General features: G+C 40.8%; 2 protein-coding genes across 2 annotated transcripts in view; both read right to left on the bottom strand.

Annotated features, from left to right (window-relative positions):
- LOC306940285 (CD209 antigen-like protein A) overlaps positions 1-14430 on the bottom strand; it is a gene marked incomplete at its 5' end in the record, with an annotated part of 342118 nt that extends 327688 nt beyond the window's left edge. The window contains 3 exons of the mRNA XM_079525307.1: positions 11498-11637; positions 12895-12978; positions 14316-14430. Of these exons, the coding sequence (XP_079381433.1) occupies positions 11498-11637; positions 12895-12978; positions 14316-14430 (339 nt within the window). The remainder of the gene's footprint in view (positions 1-11497; positions 11638-12894; positions 12979-14315) is intronic.
- The window catches only part of LOC306939895 (uncharacterized protein), a 355389-nt gene that overhangs the window by 227253 nt on the left and 110851 nt on the right, over positions 1-17285 (bottom strand). The window lies entirely within an intron of this gene.

Raw genomic sequence — 17285 nt, forward strand, 5'->3', positions numbered from 1 at the left:
CCACTTAACAAGTAGCCTCGGAAACACAGACGTTTTTATTTCCAGGGAGAAACCAATGACTAGTTTAATCCAAGTACTGTCTAAACTAAGTACTGGGCCCGACAATACACCATAAATAAATACTGAAACCAGATATAATCATTAGGGAAGGTGTATGCGTGTACTATATGTAAACTCTTCATTTCCATTTTCCAGCCATTCAGTTGCAAAAACAAATGTATTTCTTTTTTAAATAATTTTGGGACCCCCCAACATAATTTCGCGACCCCCCTGAGGGGTCGCGACCCACATATTGAGAACCCCTGATTTAGAGACTGACTTAGTTGTGGACAGACTAAGACCGTAGGTAGGTAGGTAGGTAGATAGATAGATAGATAGATAGGTAGATAGATAGATAGATAGATAGATAGATAGATAGGTAGGTAGATAGATAGATAGATAGATAGATAGATATGGATAGATGGGGGCTTATACAAAAGAATAATTGAATAATTATTGTCTTACATTTATTGGACCACAAGAGAAGCATCTCTCAATGTTTTCACTCCTGCAATCCACTAACACCATCCACATGCCTATTTAAATTATGCTTTATTTTTTACGTTTTAATAGAATGAAAGTCATTGTTTCCCTGTAACCTCCAATACAATAAAAAAGGAAAGAAAAGTGAAAAAATTGATTCGTTTTCTTTTTTTCCCCTCCAAAGTCCGAATGAGTCGAAGACTTCAGCCCTACGTAAACTTTGGCTATTTTTTGAGAATAGTATATCTACATGATCACATTGTGAGCTTGTAGGCTATATTTGCTATTTTCAAATTATTTTTTCAATACATTTTATACTTCTAAAACCTGTAAAATGGAACATTCTGCATAATGGGTATACTTTTGGTACTTCCAGTACATTTAACATTTATTTTCAATGCCCAAACGTTTGTACTTTTACTCAAGTGAATTTAGTGTTTTGCACTTTTACTTGTAGTTGCAGTATTTAGGGTTTGAATGGTTTATTTCGATCTTATGCCGTTAGTACATTACAGGATGAATCATGCTTTTAACTCATTTGACTCATTTACTTATATTTAAGTTAGGCTACACTTCTTCTATAGTTCTAACTCCTCTGTATGGGGTGGGCGAAAAAATACATTAGCTCAAATATTGCGATTTGTATTGCCATGATTTTAAACTCGAATTGTGAAGTTCGAATCATCGTTTTGTTTTTACAAAGATTTTAGGCCAGTTTTTTTTTTCAGATTTGTATTTATTTATTTCATGACATGAAGGCTGACTGACGTTATCTGGCTTGATTCAACCTTTCATGGTTTATATTGTTTATAATTTCTCATAACAATTTTAAAATCTTCTAGTAAAAAGGAAAGTAACTTGGGCCTAGATCGCAATATACACTGACACCACGCTAGACAGGAACGCCCAAAAACGTCACATCCGGGGTAAGAATTTACCCCGGAATTTTCTATGGCTGCCAATGCAACTTGGTCCAATCCTTAATCACATACGGACAAACATCTATGCCGATGCTATCTAACTTGCGGAGGTAGTGTGCCTTGTCCACGGGCAACAGATCTTTCAACGTATGGCATTGCAAATATGTTTGATAATCGCTACTCTGCTCAATATTGTTTTGAAAATGCCGCAAATTGCATTGCAGTGAACGAGCGAAAATCACAACTTCCCCCGTTTGTGGGCGGAGTCACAGTTTGAGGCGCTGTTTACGCGCCGTGGTGTCAGTGTATCGAATCGCAATATAAATCGGTATCGATATGATATGTGGTATATGGAATCGGGAGGCAAGTGAATCCAACACCTATACTCCACTGCATCTAAATATTGTATCCACTACAATCAGAGGACAGCTTTAGTCACTTCAGATTTAGATTATTAATACAAAACATACATTATAACCACTTAATAATGTACACTTTGGCTATTTCAATATAGCCAATCTACAAGCTCACAACGTGTCACTTCATGATCATGCGTTGTGAACTTGTAGATCGGCTATTTTAGAACTAGTACATTTTTATGCCAATACTGTTGTACTTTCACTCAAATCACATTTTTACTTTTCAAATTGTGGTATTGCTACTTTAAAGGACAACTTTAGTTTTTTTCAACCAAGGTTCATGTTTTAGGTTATTATTAGAGAAAGATTCATTTCTTTTCATTTGCTGCTTTCTTTCGTTTTTGACAGGGGGGCGGGGGCATTTGAACATGGGGCTAAATGTGCAATTGTTTTTAATTATTATTTACTATAGTCCTACTACAGTAGGCTACCTTCACATTCAGTAGATCCTGTGATCCTCTGTGGCCAGATGTAATTTCTTTGGGTCTAGTAGGACTATAGTAAATAATAGAAAAAATAAATCGCCATAATATTTTGTTAATAAAGACGTATTTAGCCCCATGTTTGAATGCCCCCCTGTCAAAAATAGCTAAAATCGCTAAAACAAAAGAAAGCAGCAAATTCAAAAAAAAGAACACTCATCTTTTACTTTCTCTAATAACAACCTAAAACATGAACGTTGGTTAAAAAAAAACTAAAGTTGTTCTTTAAACTTAACTTCCTTCTACACTGTTCTGGAACTGAGGTGACTCTGTACTTTGACCACTTCAATGTCCAATCTAAGCTCACATAACAACGTCGTTGTGAGCTTGTAGATCTAAGCTCACATAACAGCGTCGTTGTGAGCTTGTAGATCTAAGCTCACATAACAGCGTCGTTGTGAGCTTGTAGATCTAAGATCACATAACAGCATCGTTGTGAGCTTGTAGATCTAAGCTCACATAACAGCGTCGTTGTGAGCTTGTAGATCTAAGCTCACATAACAGCGTCGTTGTGAGCTTGTAGATCTAAGCTCACATAACAACGTCGTTGTGAGCTTGTAGATCTAAGCTCACATAACAGCGTCGTTGTGAGCTTGTAGATCTAAGCTCACATAACAGCGTCGTTGTGAGCTTGTAGATCTAAGATCACATAACAACGTCGTTGTGAGCTTGTAGATCTAAGCTCACATAACAGCGTCGTTGTGAGCTTGTAGATCTAAGCTCACATAACAGCGTCGTTGTGAGCTTGTAGATCTAAGCTCACATAACAGCGTCGTTGTGAGCTTGTAGATCTAAGCTCACATAACTGCGTCGTTGTGAGCTTGTAGACTGTTTTTGGATAAGGTTCCCCTTAATTTTAGATGCTGCATGGGTTCAAATGAAGTGTTTCTTCCAGCAGGTGGCAGTAAAGGGCTGGCAGCTACAGCACAAGGAGGATCGAGTTGTGTAAAGTTTGGTGGCAGTGACTCAACTCTCTAGTCTGACTACAAAACCTTGTTTCAACTGCACGTTTTACACAAATACTGACAACTTAAACATACAATGTGTTTTATATCAACAAGCTACAGCTGCTGAACAATGGACAAAACACGCAGCAAACCACATGAACATTTATTCATTAAACATGGAAACAAAACCGAAATGCCTATAGGCTAGTATACAGCAGGTGAACTCAATGCTCCAACTATAAGTCCAAAGTGTGTTTTTCTGAGACATTTAAAGGATTATTTTACAAACGGACAGTTACAACTTGTGGATTCTACAAAGAGCAGACGGACAATAAACGCAACAAACTGAAAACAATGCAGGCGAAAAAGTCAGGGAGGAAGCGCCACTTCATCTTAGAAGGTAAGGCTCATCTAGAATATAAATATAAATGCTGTTTAATTTAGTTAAAATGCTGTGTGTTGCCGACATGACGTGTTGTTGCTACTTATTGCGCAGCTGTGCACTTTGATGTAGTTATTTAGATGCTGTTTGGCTGCTCATGGTGCTGGTAGGTCCCCATAAATAAAAAGCATAAATCACAGACTAGCTCTGGTCCATAGCCTTCTACTGCTTCTACGATTCTGAATCGTAGAAGGCTATGGACCAGAGCTAATCACAGACATGCTTGGTTGTGTATTTAGAAGAACGTTGTGTGATTTGTGGTGCAGATTTGTTTACATTATATTAGCTGTGGCCATATTGAGTTGTCATGAATGTCTGGTTGTTCTGCTCTTGGTCTCATTGGAATATATTTCTATTAAAATAGAAATTGAGGGGAAAAATAGCCGATCTACAAGCTTTGTAGATTAGACAGTTTCACTATTGCAGATATAAGTTCTCATGTAGGATACAGTTGTTTCTTTTGGGAGACTGAGAGAGAGACTGAGAGAGAGAGAGAGAGAGAGAGGGGGAGAGAGAGAGACTGAGAGAGAGAGAGAGAGACTGAGAGAGAGAGAGAGAGACTGAGAGAGAGAGAGAGACTGAGAGAGAGAGAGAGGGGGAGAGAGAGAGACTGAGAGAGAGAGAGAGACTGAGAGAGAGAGAGAGAGATTTGATATTGTTTTCTGTTGTATTATAATTGTTTCTGTTTTTGCTGCATTTGATGCTTTCAATGCTGTAGTTCTACCAGTGTTGATTTTCACAGATTGTTTTTATTTATTTGGTTTTATGGCGGTGGTGGCTCGGGGGTAGAGTTTCCGGATGGTAACCGCAAGGTCACCAGTTCGAACCCGGGCTCCCTTACCCCCTTTTTGAAACTAGCTCCTTGCCACTCGCCCTACACACTTCCACTTGGTTTGAGCATACATATATAAATCATAGAGACGGCACTGGATGGGAGGGGAATCCCAGTGCCGTCTCTATGCTTTATATATCTATGCTCAAACCAAGTGGAAGTGTGTAGGGCGAGTGGCAAGGAGCTAGTTTCAAAAAGGGCCTGCAGAGTTAGTGTCGAAGTGTCCTTGAGCAAGACACTGAACCCCTAATTGATCCTGATGTGCTGGTTGGTGCCTTGCATGGTTTCCTCTGCCATCGGTGTGTGAATGGGTGAATGAAATGCACAATCTATGTAAAGCGCCTTGGATAAAGGCGCTATATAAATGCACCATTTACTCATATAGCCTTTTGAATAAAACTTGTTTTAGTCATATTTTAGTCAACTAAAATGTTTTTGTTTTAGTCAACTAAATAATCTAATTATCATAAGATATTTGACATCCAAAATACATTTTGGCAGGCCTTGGTGGTGTCGTAATGCCTGATTATGCACTTGGTTGCATGCTGAAAATAGCCGATCTACAAGCTCAGTGTGAGCTTGTAGATGTGAAAAAAGGCAATGCTGGTGAACTGTACAGGGCATGGCAGATGTCTTCGTGATGCTACAAGCTCATTGTGAGCTTGTAGATCTGCTAGTTTCAGCAGATTGCAGAATTATGCGGAATGTCCCATTTCACAATGCATACAAATCATTTGAAAATAGCAGATCTACAAGATCACAATGCATTGCAAAGTGACACATTGTGAGCTTGTAGATCTGCTAGTTTCAGCAGAATTATGCAGAATGTCCGTTTCACAATGCTCTGGGACAGTGGTGGAAAGTAACTAGATACATTTACTTAAGTAAATGTATTACTTAAGCTCACCACTCCTGAATGAAGTGTCTGGTGCTGGGACTCTGGTGCAACGCACAGGTCCTGGGCCTGGTGAGAGCAGGAGTGGACCTGGTGAGGCGTATAGGGGCCCGGACAGGAGACAACCCACAGAGCCTAGTCCTTCCATGCACCAGAAGCGTCCCTCCCAGCCCTGGCAGAGTAGTTACGGAGTGGTTCCAACGGATTGTGTGGCCCTGGTTTTGCCCTAGTGGGACGTAAGTCGGGACTTGATCACCCCGGCTGGGTAACCCGAGTGAGGGGTATGATGTTCGAGAGGATACGTCCCAGGTGCATCCATGCAATGTTTTTTTGTTATAAGTACTGTACTTAATTACAATGTTGAGGTGTTTTTTTTTTGTTGAGTATTTCCAATTTCCTATTAGAACATAGTTCAGCTGTTGGAGAGGAGCTCATCAATGTCAAATGTTTCCATCGATAAATCTAAATAAATCTAAACGGAGGAGAGTGTAAATGTGTCAGCTGCAGTACATCTGCTCCATGCACCTCCAACACTATATTTAGAGTTATAATTCCACCCTGGTATACTCACCTAAACACCCTGTAAACAAATACTAGGAGACTTGTAGCATTTATATATTTAAGACTTGAATTATTTACTATTTACATTTAGAGGCCAATATTGTACCATCATTACAGTATACAATATAGTAACTTCCTCCACTGGTGATGTCATCATCACTGTGTAATTCTGTACGGCTGCCTTTTCAGAACTTCTCATTTGAAGTCATTTACATATAATTATATTTAAACAGCAACTGGTATTGTCCAGATATGGACTAGTATGTAAATATCTGACGTTGTTCCTTATCTGTTGACCTACATTTAAAGAAGTCCAAACTCAGGGATGTTTATTATTCAACTGCACATCCTGTACATTAATGTAGTTACTAAAGTGAACTCTTTATCATATGAGGTACAGCAGTTTATATCAACTCCCTGGTGTCACAAACACAACATTGATGTGATCAATTCTACATGTTGAAATGTAACAGTAATTTACAGTAATTAGAGTTCATGTACTGTTTTATCCATAACATTCACTGTTTTAAAGGACCACTTCACCACTTTTCAACCTATCTTCATATAATTGGTCCTCAATCATGATAAAATGGCACGATGTCTTTCTACTCAGTCTAGGCTGTGGACAGTTCAGAAACCCGTCCACCAGTGACATCATCGATGGGGAATCCAAGCTAATATATACTGCAGGCTTTCTAGTCCTGAAAAGTTGCAATGCGAAAATGGAAGCCATCGTTCTCACGGTAATACAACTCCAAACATTTTTGTAAAGAAATCTTGTTAAAAATAAATCTGCCTAACGATGATTTCACTGGTGGACGGGTTTCTGAACTGCCCACATCCCTCCTATGAGACACAGACTGGGTTCTGAACTGCCCACAGCCCTCCTATGAGACACAGACTGGTTTCTGAACTGCCCACAGCCTTCCTATGAGACAGACTGGTTTCTGAACTGCCCACAGCCCTCCTATGAGACACAGACTGGTTTCTGAACTGCCCACAGCCCTCCTATGAGACAGACAGGTTTTTGAACTGCCCACAGCCCTCCTATGAGACACAGACTGAGTAGGAAAAAATGGTGCAATTTTATCATGATCATTAGTGAGGACCAATTATATGAAGATAGGTTGAAAAGTGGTGAAGTGGTCCTTTAAGCTCTGTCCACACGTACAAGGGCATTTACAAATAAACATAGCTGTGTGTGTGTGTGTGTGTGTGTGTGTGTGTGTGTGTGTGTGTGTGTGTGTGTGTGTGTGTGTGTGTGTGTGTGTGTGTGTGTGTGTGTGTGTGTGTGTGTGTGTAGGGGGGGGGGGGGGGGTTCATCCACGCAAACCAGTTTTGACGAAAAATCGACTACCTTTTTCCACTGACAAACTAAATGGAAACTAAATAAAAACTATATGACTAAAACTAAGACTAAATATACTGACTGAAATAAAATGTTAGGAAGGGACTAGTGGACAAGAGATCCAGTATAAGTCATTTTACAATTAGTTGCATGCTGAAAATAGACGATCTACAAGCTCAGAGGTTGTGGGCTTGTAGATCGGCTATTTTCAGCAAGTTATGCCGTCATTACGACGGCATCAAGGCCTGCCAAAATACATTTTGTTCGACTAAATCAACTGTAGATCTAGTCGACTAAAATCTTATATTTAGTCGACTAAAACTAGACTAACACATTACTAAATGTGCGACTAAAATGTGACTAAAACTACATGAAAACTATTCAAGAGACTATGACTAAAACTAAAATCAAAATTTGCTGTCAAAAACAACACTGACGGAAACACATTTCTGGCCATCTTTGAGAATCTTTGAGAATGATTAGTGAGGACCTATTATATGAAGATAGGTTGAAAAGTGGTGAAGTGGTCCTTTAACTGTAACAAACTGATTTGGACCAAACCCAGTTTCATCACAAACACTTTATTGATCTATCTGTCTGTGGTGTTAAAATGGAACAGATGGCTGTTATTCATTGATTACATGTTACATTACATAGTCTCCCCTTTATCTGAATAATGGAAATATGAATTATCCTCTTGAACCCCAGCATGACTATTATGTGGGGAACATTTCCCAAAATAGCAGATCTACAAGCTCATTGTCTATTTGAAACCCCCCACCCTCACCCCCCCACAGGCGGGTGGTAGCTCCAGGACCACAAAGGGTTAATCAGGTGCTGCACATACACAACTATTACTAGTTAATGCATATCTCTAGAAAACTATTTCACAAATCCAATAGAGTGTTGACCCACATTGATCCTCGTACCATCCTTCATTAGACAACCAGGCACAGTCTCCTCCTCCATAGTCAGTAGGCTTCGGGTACCTGTAGAAGTAGAAACATTAATACATTACAATACCTTCACAACAAGGATTTCATCTGAATGTTTAGTTTTTTTTAATCATGACTTCAAATTATATTACATTATATATTTACGTACAAATGAACTGGACAATGAAATAGACAACGGATACAGAGTAACTGTTGTATTATAGCCTTTGATTCCATTTAGAAATAAATATGAAGATTAAATAATGTGAAATGTAGTTTGCTGAAAATAAATGTAGTTAAAATGTTTTCTTTAACCCATTCTGGGCGGGAACCCCTCTTGGGGTTCTGTACTACTGTATGTACAGTATTACAAAAATAAAAAAATGTGATGCTGCTATATAATTATTTTAAGTTTCTCAGAAAACTTAGGTCAGTATTTAGAAGGTGTTTATAGAATCGGCCTCAGTAGAATAATGAAGGTAAAGTCTTACGTTGTGGTCAGTGGTGTTCCATCCACCCACTTCCACACTCCTTCTGTGTCTCTGTCGGTCAATCCAATCCACACCCACTTGCCTTCGCCAACGAGTCCGTCAACAAAGTCCTGGACAGACAAGCAGCTGGTTACTGAAGTACAATCTGTACAATACTAGATGTGTGTCTCAACTAGATGGAGTAGGTTACAGCATGCACGCACGCGCACGCACGGACACACACACACACACACACACACACACATACACACACATACACACACACACACACACACACACACACACACACACACACACACACACACACACACACACACACACACACACACACATTTTAATCATTTATTTATGTCCACATAAGAGATACAATACAAGGACACAAATATTTACAAGGTGCTGTACAGAGTGCAATCAGCAAATCCCGGACAAATACCCACACACCCTTCAGGGGTACAAGTAACAGCCTCTTCGCCATATTTGGCGGCTACCGATAGTGGAAGAGATTGCACAGAATTTCGCGAGCCGTTTGGCTGCTTTTTTTGGCATCCCAAGTTGTTGGAAGCCTCTTACAACCAGACTGTGTACGTGTCCTAGGCTGCCGAAGATAAACACAAGTAGATTGCACCTATAGCCTAGTTCAATGATGGTCTGGAGGAGCGGCTGGTACTTAATGACTTTGGTCATAAAGGCTTCCTCTAAGCTAGAATCAAAGGTGCAGGCCATTTCAAGAATGAAAACTGATCTGTTCTCTTCATTGACCACAACAACATCTGGTGTGTTAGCAGATAGATGTGCACAAAAATCTGTATTTTCAGTACAGAGTTGAAACATGGAAGTTTTGACACAGGAATGTTTGTACATTCTCACAAAATGTTTAGATATGTCCTTTGTTATGAGATCAACTATTCTGTCGTGGCGTGCTATGTAAAGCCCTTTATAGGCATAACAGCCATTCAGAATGTGTGACATGGTTTCTGTAACAAGCCCTGTGGTGTGATGCAAGCAATGAGGTGCATGGGTGGAGGGAAACCAGAGGGAAAGGTTGAGTCTGGTGGGAAGGATCTGTAGTCTGGCTTTTACTGTAAAGGTGATAATGTCCTCATTGAGAGCTGTGTTCCTTATAAATGAATGGGAAACAGAATGGTCAGCATGGGGAAGGCAAGCCAGTTTCCCCTGGAGTTTGAGTCCAGTCCAGTGTTGTTGTTGCCGATGTTGGAACATATCCAACAGGGTCCGCCGGGCACCCTTAGGTGTCAACAGGTGGGTGTGTCCGCTGTAGGTCACTGTTGCTCTAACAGAGGTGAGAGGGTCAGTTATTATGTCCTCAGAGACCTCCACAGCCTCAGGGTCAGGCTGCGCCCACTCCAGGGACACACCGGCTTGGACGCAGAGGTCGTTCAAATCCGTCCAATCCGATGAGACTCCGAAGCCTGGGGAGCGAGTGTCCAGTTTCCCACTAGGTTTCCTTTTGAACCCAAGGAAGTGGGGCGGTGGCTCCCTGGCTAAAGGGACCTTGCGTCTCCTCAAATCGAGGAACAGGGAAGATCTAGCTAGCTCCCTAACATCTCTATCATCATTATTCAGCATGCTCAATGGATGTGATATGCGCATGCTGATATAAATCCATGACACATTCGGTACACCCAGCCCGCCCCCCCCACTGAGGATGGTGAATAATATCACGGGTGCTGTGTGTGTTCAGGGCAAACCACTTGCGTACTAAGCTCACTGTTTTATTGTTAATTTCGCTTAGCACCTTCTGCTGGAGGTGAACATTGGAGAAGAAGTGTTGGACTTTAGACGGTGCTATTGGTCTAATGGCCTCTAGCTTCATGGTTAAAGGTAGAGAGCATCTGTCAATAAGGTCCAACCTAGATGTGAACTCGGACAAGATGATGTTAACTTGTTCCTTCCATTCACCTGCAATGTTAAACTTATGCCCTAGATAGGAGTAGTATGTCTCATGAAGGGAGAACACACGTATGGGTTTGGTGGCTATTCTGAAGTCAGGGCATGTGTCGTGTTAGAGTGGTACCACCTATTTCCTCCGCTCCTTCTCTCATACAGTACAGCACATTTAATGTCTTTAACTTCCAGGCCTGACCATTCCAGAAATGAATCTGTCCTGGCGAGCATGTTTTTGATTACTTTCTCTTCCCTGGAAGCCAACTGGACATCATCTGTGTAGCCCTGTACTGGGTTAGGTGGAATCACACTGTGGGAGGGGGCACACAGACATAACCACTTTAACCACTGGTTGAGGGCAATTATAAAATTAACTGCGCTCCAAGGGCAGCCAGTCTTAATCCCTATCTTTAGAGGTATAGGTGGAGTTAGCTGTTTTCCACAGATAACCTGGATGGAAGACTCACAGTAAATATCTTTCACTACGTCGATGTACACTTGAGGTAATTTTATTTCCTCAAGTGACCTGATCATGACATCATGTGAAAGGGTCCCAAATGCGTCTCTAAAATCAAGAAAGACTGAGTACAGTCTACATGACTCGTGCTTGAAATCACCAACCCCTGTTTTAAGGCAAAACACATGCTCGTTCATACCCTGCCCTATATATGCTTTTTGTTTGCAAGACACACACACACACACACACACACACACACACACACACACACACACACACACACACACACACACACACACACACACACACACACACACACACACACACACACACACTCTTACCTGTTCTTCTCTACTGTTGATGACCACCAGATCGGCTCCTTTGTTCTGACAGTATTCTCTACTTTGCTGCCATGTTTTCTTTTCAGTAGACATGAAGTAACAGCTGTCTCCAAACTTCGTCCATCCAACGGGACACTGGTCTAAAAACATCAAACAGGACATTTACTGATGGATTTATGTACTGATAATCAATTCTAACACATACAGTTGTAACGCGTTCATTTCTGGCGTGTGTGAACGTCACTTTCTCACGTTCAACTTCGTTCAAAAGTGAGTGAGCCTTCCAGGCGAAACCCCCGCTAAACCACACCCTAACCACTCCTTAATATCTAGCGGAAAACCCACCAATAAGCCCTTATCCAACACAAATTAACTAATCTTTCTCAAGCCGCACAATTTCACTGGAGCGCGCAGCGTGCATATGCACGCAGACAGCAGACACATACAGTCCTACATGTCCCGACCCAAACACTGAGGAGGTAAAGTAAACGTGTTTATAATGTGCCACGGAAAATAGATTCCAATTGCTTGTTATTTTTGCGTCGATGAGGTATGTCGTACGTGTTCAACTGTCCATACATAATCGCCTCGTTCGGCCAACAAAATATATCTCCCTCCCTCCACAGAAGCACAGTGATGCCTGATTTATTCTTCGTCGTACACGTGTTCCATGCTGAAAATAGTTGATCTACAACTATTTTGTAGGCTGTGGCTGTGAGGCTGTGAGCTTGCAGGCTGTAATAACTGAGACCCTTCACAATAAAAGCATGTAGCTTTCACAAATTGGCCCATAATAAAGACAAGGAAAAGGATCAATCCTTAAATTCGGTGGCATTTCACATTGCAAAGAGCTATTTCTTTCCCAAAATGTAAAAAAAAAATCACACCCGTGTGAACTGGGTGGTGCAACCACCGGCACATGGTAACTCTGTCATTTCTCAACCGTTTCGGACGCGGGGCGGCTTCTATATGGCTATGGGCTGTGGCAATAATAAAAAAAAGAACAAAAATAGTTCCTTTTTTGGAACCATGAACTTTAGTTCAAAATGTTGAATTAGGAACTATGAACAGAACTAGTTCCTTTTTAAATGTCTGAACTGTGAACTGAACTAGTTCATAAATGAACTTTCCCAACACTGTTTAGCCTATCCTCAAGTATACCTTTCTGGTATTTCAGTGAAGTATTTCAATGTTTATAATACTGTATACTACTACTACTACTACTACTACTACTACTACTCTTAGAGGAGAGTATATAATAAGATTTGTTAAGATTTGTGTATCAGCAGTAGTGATGGGTTTACTCAGATTTTCTACCTCTAAATCCCTGGTAATGATTACAATATCAATAATACACAATTTAATATTTATTCAACTTCTCTCTCCTGCTGTCTTACATTTCAGCTTCTTTACTTCAGCCTTCAGTTGGGTCATCTCCAGGGTCAGGTCAGCCTTCAGTTGGGTCATCTCCAGGGTCAATGCTGCAATGTAGTACCAAAAGTAGAAAAGACGCAGTACAGTAGTAAATGTACTTAGTTACTTTACACCAATGACAGTGGTGAGATGATGAAACATTTGAGACACATTCCACGTTGAAGTAAAATCTGATTTCCCCCCCCCCCCCCCACCACCACCCACCCCTTTTCCCCTCACTGTATATGTTTCTTTTCCTTTTTTACCTCCTTTACGATGAATTCCTGTTCTGTTCTTTGACTATATAGAAGTGTCTATTTGTACATCTCTAAATGTTTTGATGAATTGAATTGTCTACTCAGGCTTTTGTGAACACCTCAGACAATGAAGTTGCTTGATTGAGTATTTAGACATTTTGATATAGGCCTACATTTTATCAGACACTGCCATATAAACTCATTGTAACTTCAAACTCCATTTTAACCATGTTAGATTTACTGAAGTGAAAACATGTCTCTGCTTCTGGTAACTGTCCCTCTCAAGCTACATTCAAACCTGCATAGTTCGAGCAGCGCGATTACATACAAAGTCAATGAAGCGAACGGCTGCGCCCCTCACTTCACACATGTGTGATTTTATTTTACCAACGCTTTACCTGCGCGACCACAATGAAACGACTGGAAACAAATGTATATCTTCAGGTCTGAATGCACCTTAATGAATGTTAGACTCATTGGAAAGTCACGTCCCTGCTTCTGGTGCCGTGTTTTTTCAATTACTTTTTTCATTTAATTTCATTTAAAAACAAATTAGAACGTAATTTGAAAATCAGTGGTGGAAAGTAACTAAGTACTTTTACTTAAGTACTGTACTTAAGTACAATTTTGAGGTATTTGTACTTTACTTGAGTATTTCCAATTTCCAGTACTTTTACTTCTACTCCACTACATCTCAGTGCCAAAATGTGTACTTTTACTTCAGTACAATTATTTGAAAACTTTAGTTACTACATTAACCACTTCAACCCTGTATACATTTTGGCCATTTGAAAATAGCTGATCTACAAGCTCACAATGCGTTGCAAGTTCGCAGCGCGACGCATTGTGAGCTTGTAGATCTGCTATTTTCAAAAGATTTTGTACACAGTTTGAACTTGTGAAATGGGACATTCTGCAATATGAGTACTTTTACTTACTTTTACTTGTAACGAAGTAGTTCTAAATTTCAGCATTGGTACTTTTACTTAAGTAAAACAATTGAGTACTTTTTCCACCACTGTTGAAAATAAATACATAATGAAGAATATTGAATATATTGAATCAAGCAACTTTAAAAAGTGTCCCAAAAGAAGGAGGTTAAAATGAGCCCACTGGTGTTTGAGAGGTAAACATACTGAGTTACTGACCTGCATGCTGTCCTTCCAGTTCGCTCTTAAACCTCTGGAACATAGCTTTGACCTCCCAGCGGATGTCATCGGCCTTAGCCAGACAGAACAGCAGAAGCAGCAAAGCAGTCTTCATGGTGAAGTCCAGACTGTGAGGCTAACATGCATGACAGCCTGTATTTAGTGGAGGTTCAGACACTGAATATTGATCGGTTCGTTCAGGGGGGGAGTGACAGCTATATTGTATTCCTGTTTCTCATTGGATGGAGGCGTGGAGAAGCATGTTTAGAGCCAAGTGATTGGTTCCTTCACGGAACGCCCACTTTTAGGGGAGGTGGAGTAAGACTGCATGGCAGTGGTTCTCAAAGTGGGGTCTGCGGACCCCCAGGGGTCCTCGAGGGTCCTCAGCAAAATGAGGAACAATTTAAACACATTTAAACCTATTTTATATTTGGTTCATTACAAGCTGAGCTGAACATTTAAAAAAATGATGCGTAATTGTGAAGAATTTAGAATAATGGGCCCGATTCACTAAGCAATTTACGTTCATATTTTGAACGTGCCGTGATTTCCAACAGTTCCTACTTTACGTGTGGGATTCATCATTTTTTGGGGCGGGTGGGTGTGACTTTGGCCGTACATGATGTATATTTTGATAGCTTAGGCCTCTCAACATATGTCATAATTGTACACATAACACTTCGGCTTATAGGAGGTCACATTTTGGATAGCAAGTTACTAAATAAGCCTAGGGACTCTTTAAGACAGTCAGTTTGCAACAGCTGTGAGTTCATCCTGCTATATAATGGACATTGTGAGGTTTTATGACTCAGGAATGCTTTCAAAACAGACCACCACCACAGGTGGTCTGTCACAACTTGTTGACTGAGCCTTAAGGGAACACACACACACACACACACACACACACACACACACACACACACACACACACACACACACACACACACACACACACACAAACAAACACACACAGCATCTCTGAACAAAAACAGCACGCTTTCTCACATTGACAGTGTTGTGATTTCTTCATAGTTTCAGAATGAAGACACTGGTGATTAGGAATACACTAAATGTGTTTGTGGTTTTCTCGCCATGTGTTCCGCATGTGTTCAACTTCTGCCATCACTGTAACATTAACGCATTTAGGACTGAGATCTAAAAATGTCTTCTACATCCTGACAGTTTTCTGAAAAAGCTATGTTTCTATGTCAGTCGTTCTTCGATTTTTCAAAAATAGCAGACCTACAAGCTCGTAGATCTGCTATTTTTCAATAGCTAAATTATAACATGTTTAAAACACCAAAAGGGGTTCCCGCCCAAAATGGGTTAACCCCTTTAGGACTGACACCAGATTCTACAAATGTCTTCTAAATCATCACAGTTTGCTGAAAAACCTCATGTTTCTATATCAGTGGTTTTCAAAAATATTTCATGTCAAGCAAGGACCACACAAATTATATATATTTGGCCACAGACCCCCCCCCCCCCCATCTGAAAATATTGTGTTTAAGGGACCCTCCCGAAGCAAACTTTTGAGTTAAAAACGTTGAAAGAATATATATTCCAAGTGTGTGCCACATTTTCACGATTTTTCTAAAATAGCAGACCTACAAGCTCGTAGCGCGGCACTCGGTACCGTGCTATGAGCTTGTAGAACTGCTATTTTTCAATAGCTAAAGCATAACATAATGCTTAAAACACCAAAAGGGATTATATGTAATTGGCTGACGACCCCCATCTGAAATTATGTTGTTCCAGGGACACCCCCCCATCCCCCCCCCCCCCCCCCAGAAGCAAAGATTTGAGTTAAAAACGTTGGCTCTGAAAGAATATTATATTCAAAGATTTGCGCCACATTTTCACGATTTTTCCAAAAAATAGCAGACCTAAGTGCCCCGCTACGAGCTTGTAGATCTGCTATTTTTCAATAGCTAAAGTACCGTATACAACATAATGCTTAAAACACCAAAAGGGCTTCCCGCCCAGAATGTGTGTTACTATCCACCCATTCTCCAGTTATTCTAGTCACATTCTTTAATTCTTTGTCACAGTCACACCAATCTCGTTCTCGTCTTTTTCAACCAATCACGACAAGGTTTTGGCGTGCGTGCGTGCGTGCGTGCGTGCGTGCGTGCGCTGGCGTACGTTCTTCTGACAGCAGAGCAGCTGATGAGAATCATGAGCAGGATCAGTGTTTTTTTACGATGTCCTCCACACACCCTGATACAACCCAGATCATTTACAATGTCCTCCACACACCCTGATACAACCCAGATCATTTACGATGTCCTCCACACACCCTGATACAACCCAGATCATTTACGATGTCCTCCACACACCCTGATACAACCCAGATCATTTACGATCATTCTTTCTTTTCTTTATAGTAAATCATAAAAAAATAAATCGCTATAAAGTTTGTAAAATAAATCACATTTTGCCCCATGTTCGAATGCCCCCACCCCCCCTGTCAAAAACAGCTAAAATCCCTAAAACGAAAGAAAGCAGCAAATTAAAAAAATGAACACTCACCTTTTACTTTCTCTCATAACAACCTAAAACATGAACCTTGGTTGAAAGAAACGAAAGTTGTCCTTTAACCTTTTTCACGTCAAGGACCCCCAGAATTATTTGTATTTGGCCGCAGACCCCCCATCAGACCCCCCATCAGGCCCCCCATCAGGCCCCCCATCAGACCCCCCATCAGACCCCCCATCAGACCCCCCATCAGACCCCCCATCAGGCCCCCCATCAGACCCCCCATCTGACCCCCCGCAGACCCCCCATCTGAAAATATGTTGTTCCAGGGTTAAAAACGTTTGCTCTGAAAGAATATATATTCAAGGTTTTGAGCCACATTTTCACGATTTTTCAAAAATAGCAGACCTACAAGCTCGTAGCGCGGCACTCGGTGCCGCGCTATGAGCTTGTAGATCTGCTATTTTTCAATAGCTAAAGCATAACATAATG

Source organism: Electrona antarctica (assembly GCF_951216825.1).
Source record: "Electrona antarctica genome assembly, chromosome: 16".
Taxonomy (NCBI): Eukaryota; Metazoa; Chordata; class Actinopteri; order Myctophiformes; family Myctophidae; genus Electrona; species Electrona antarctica.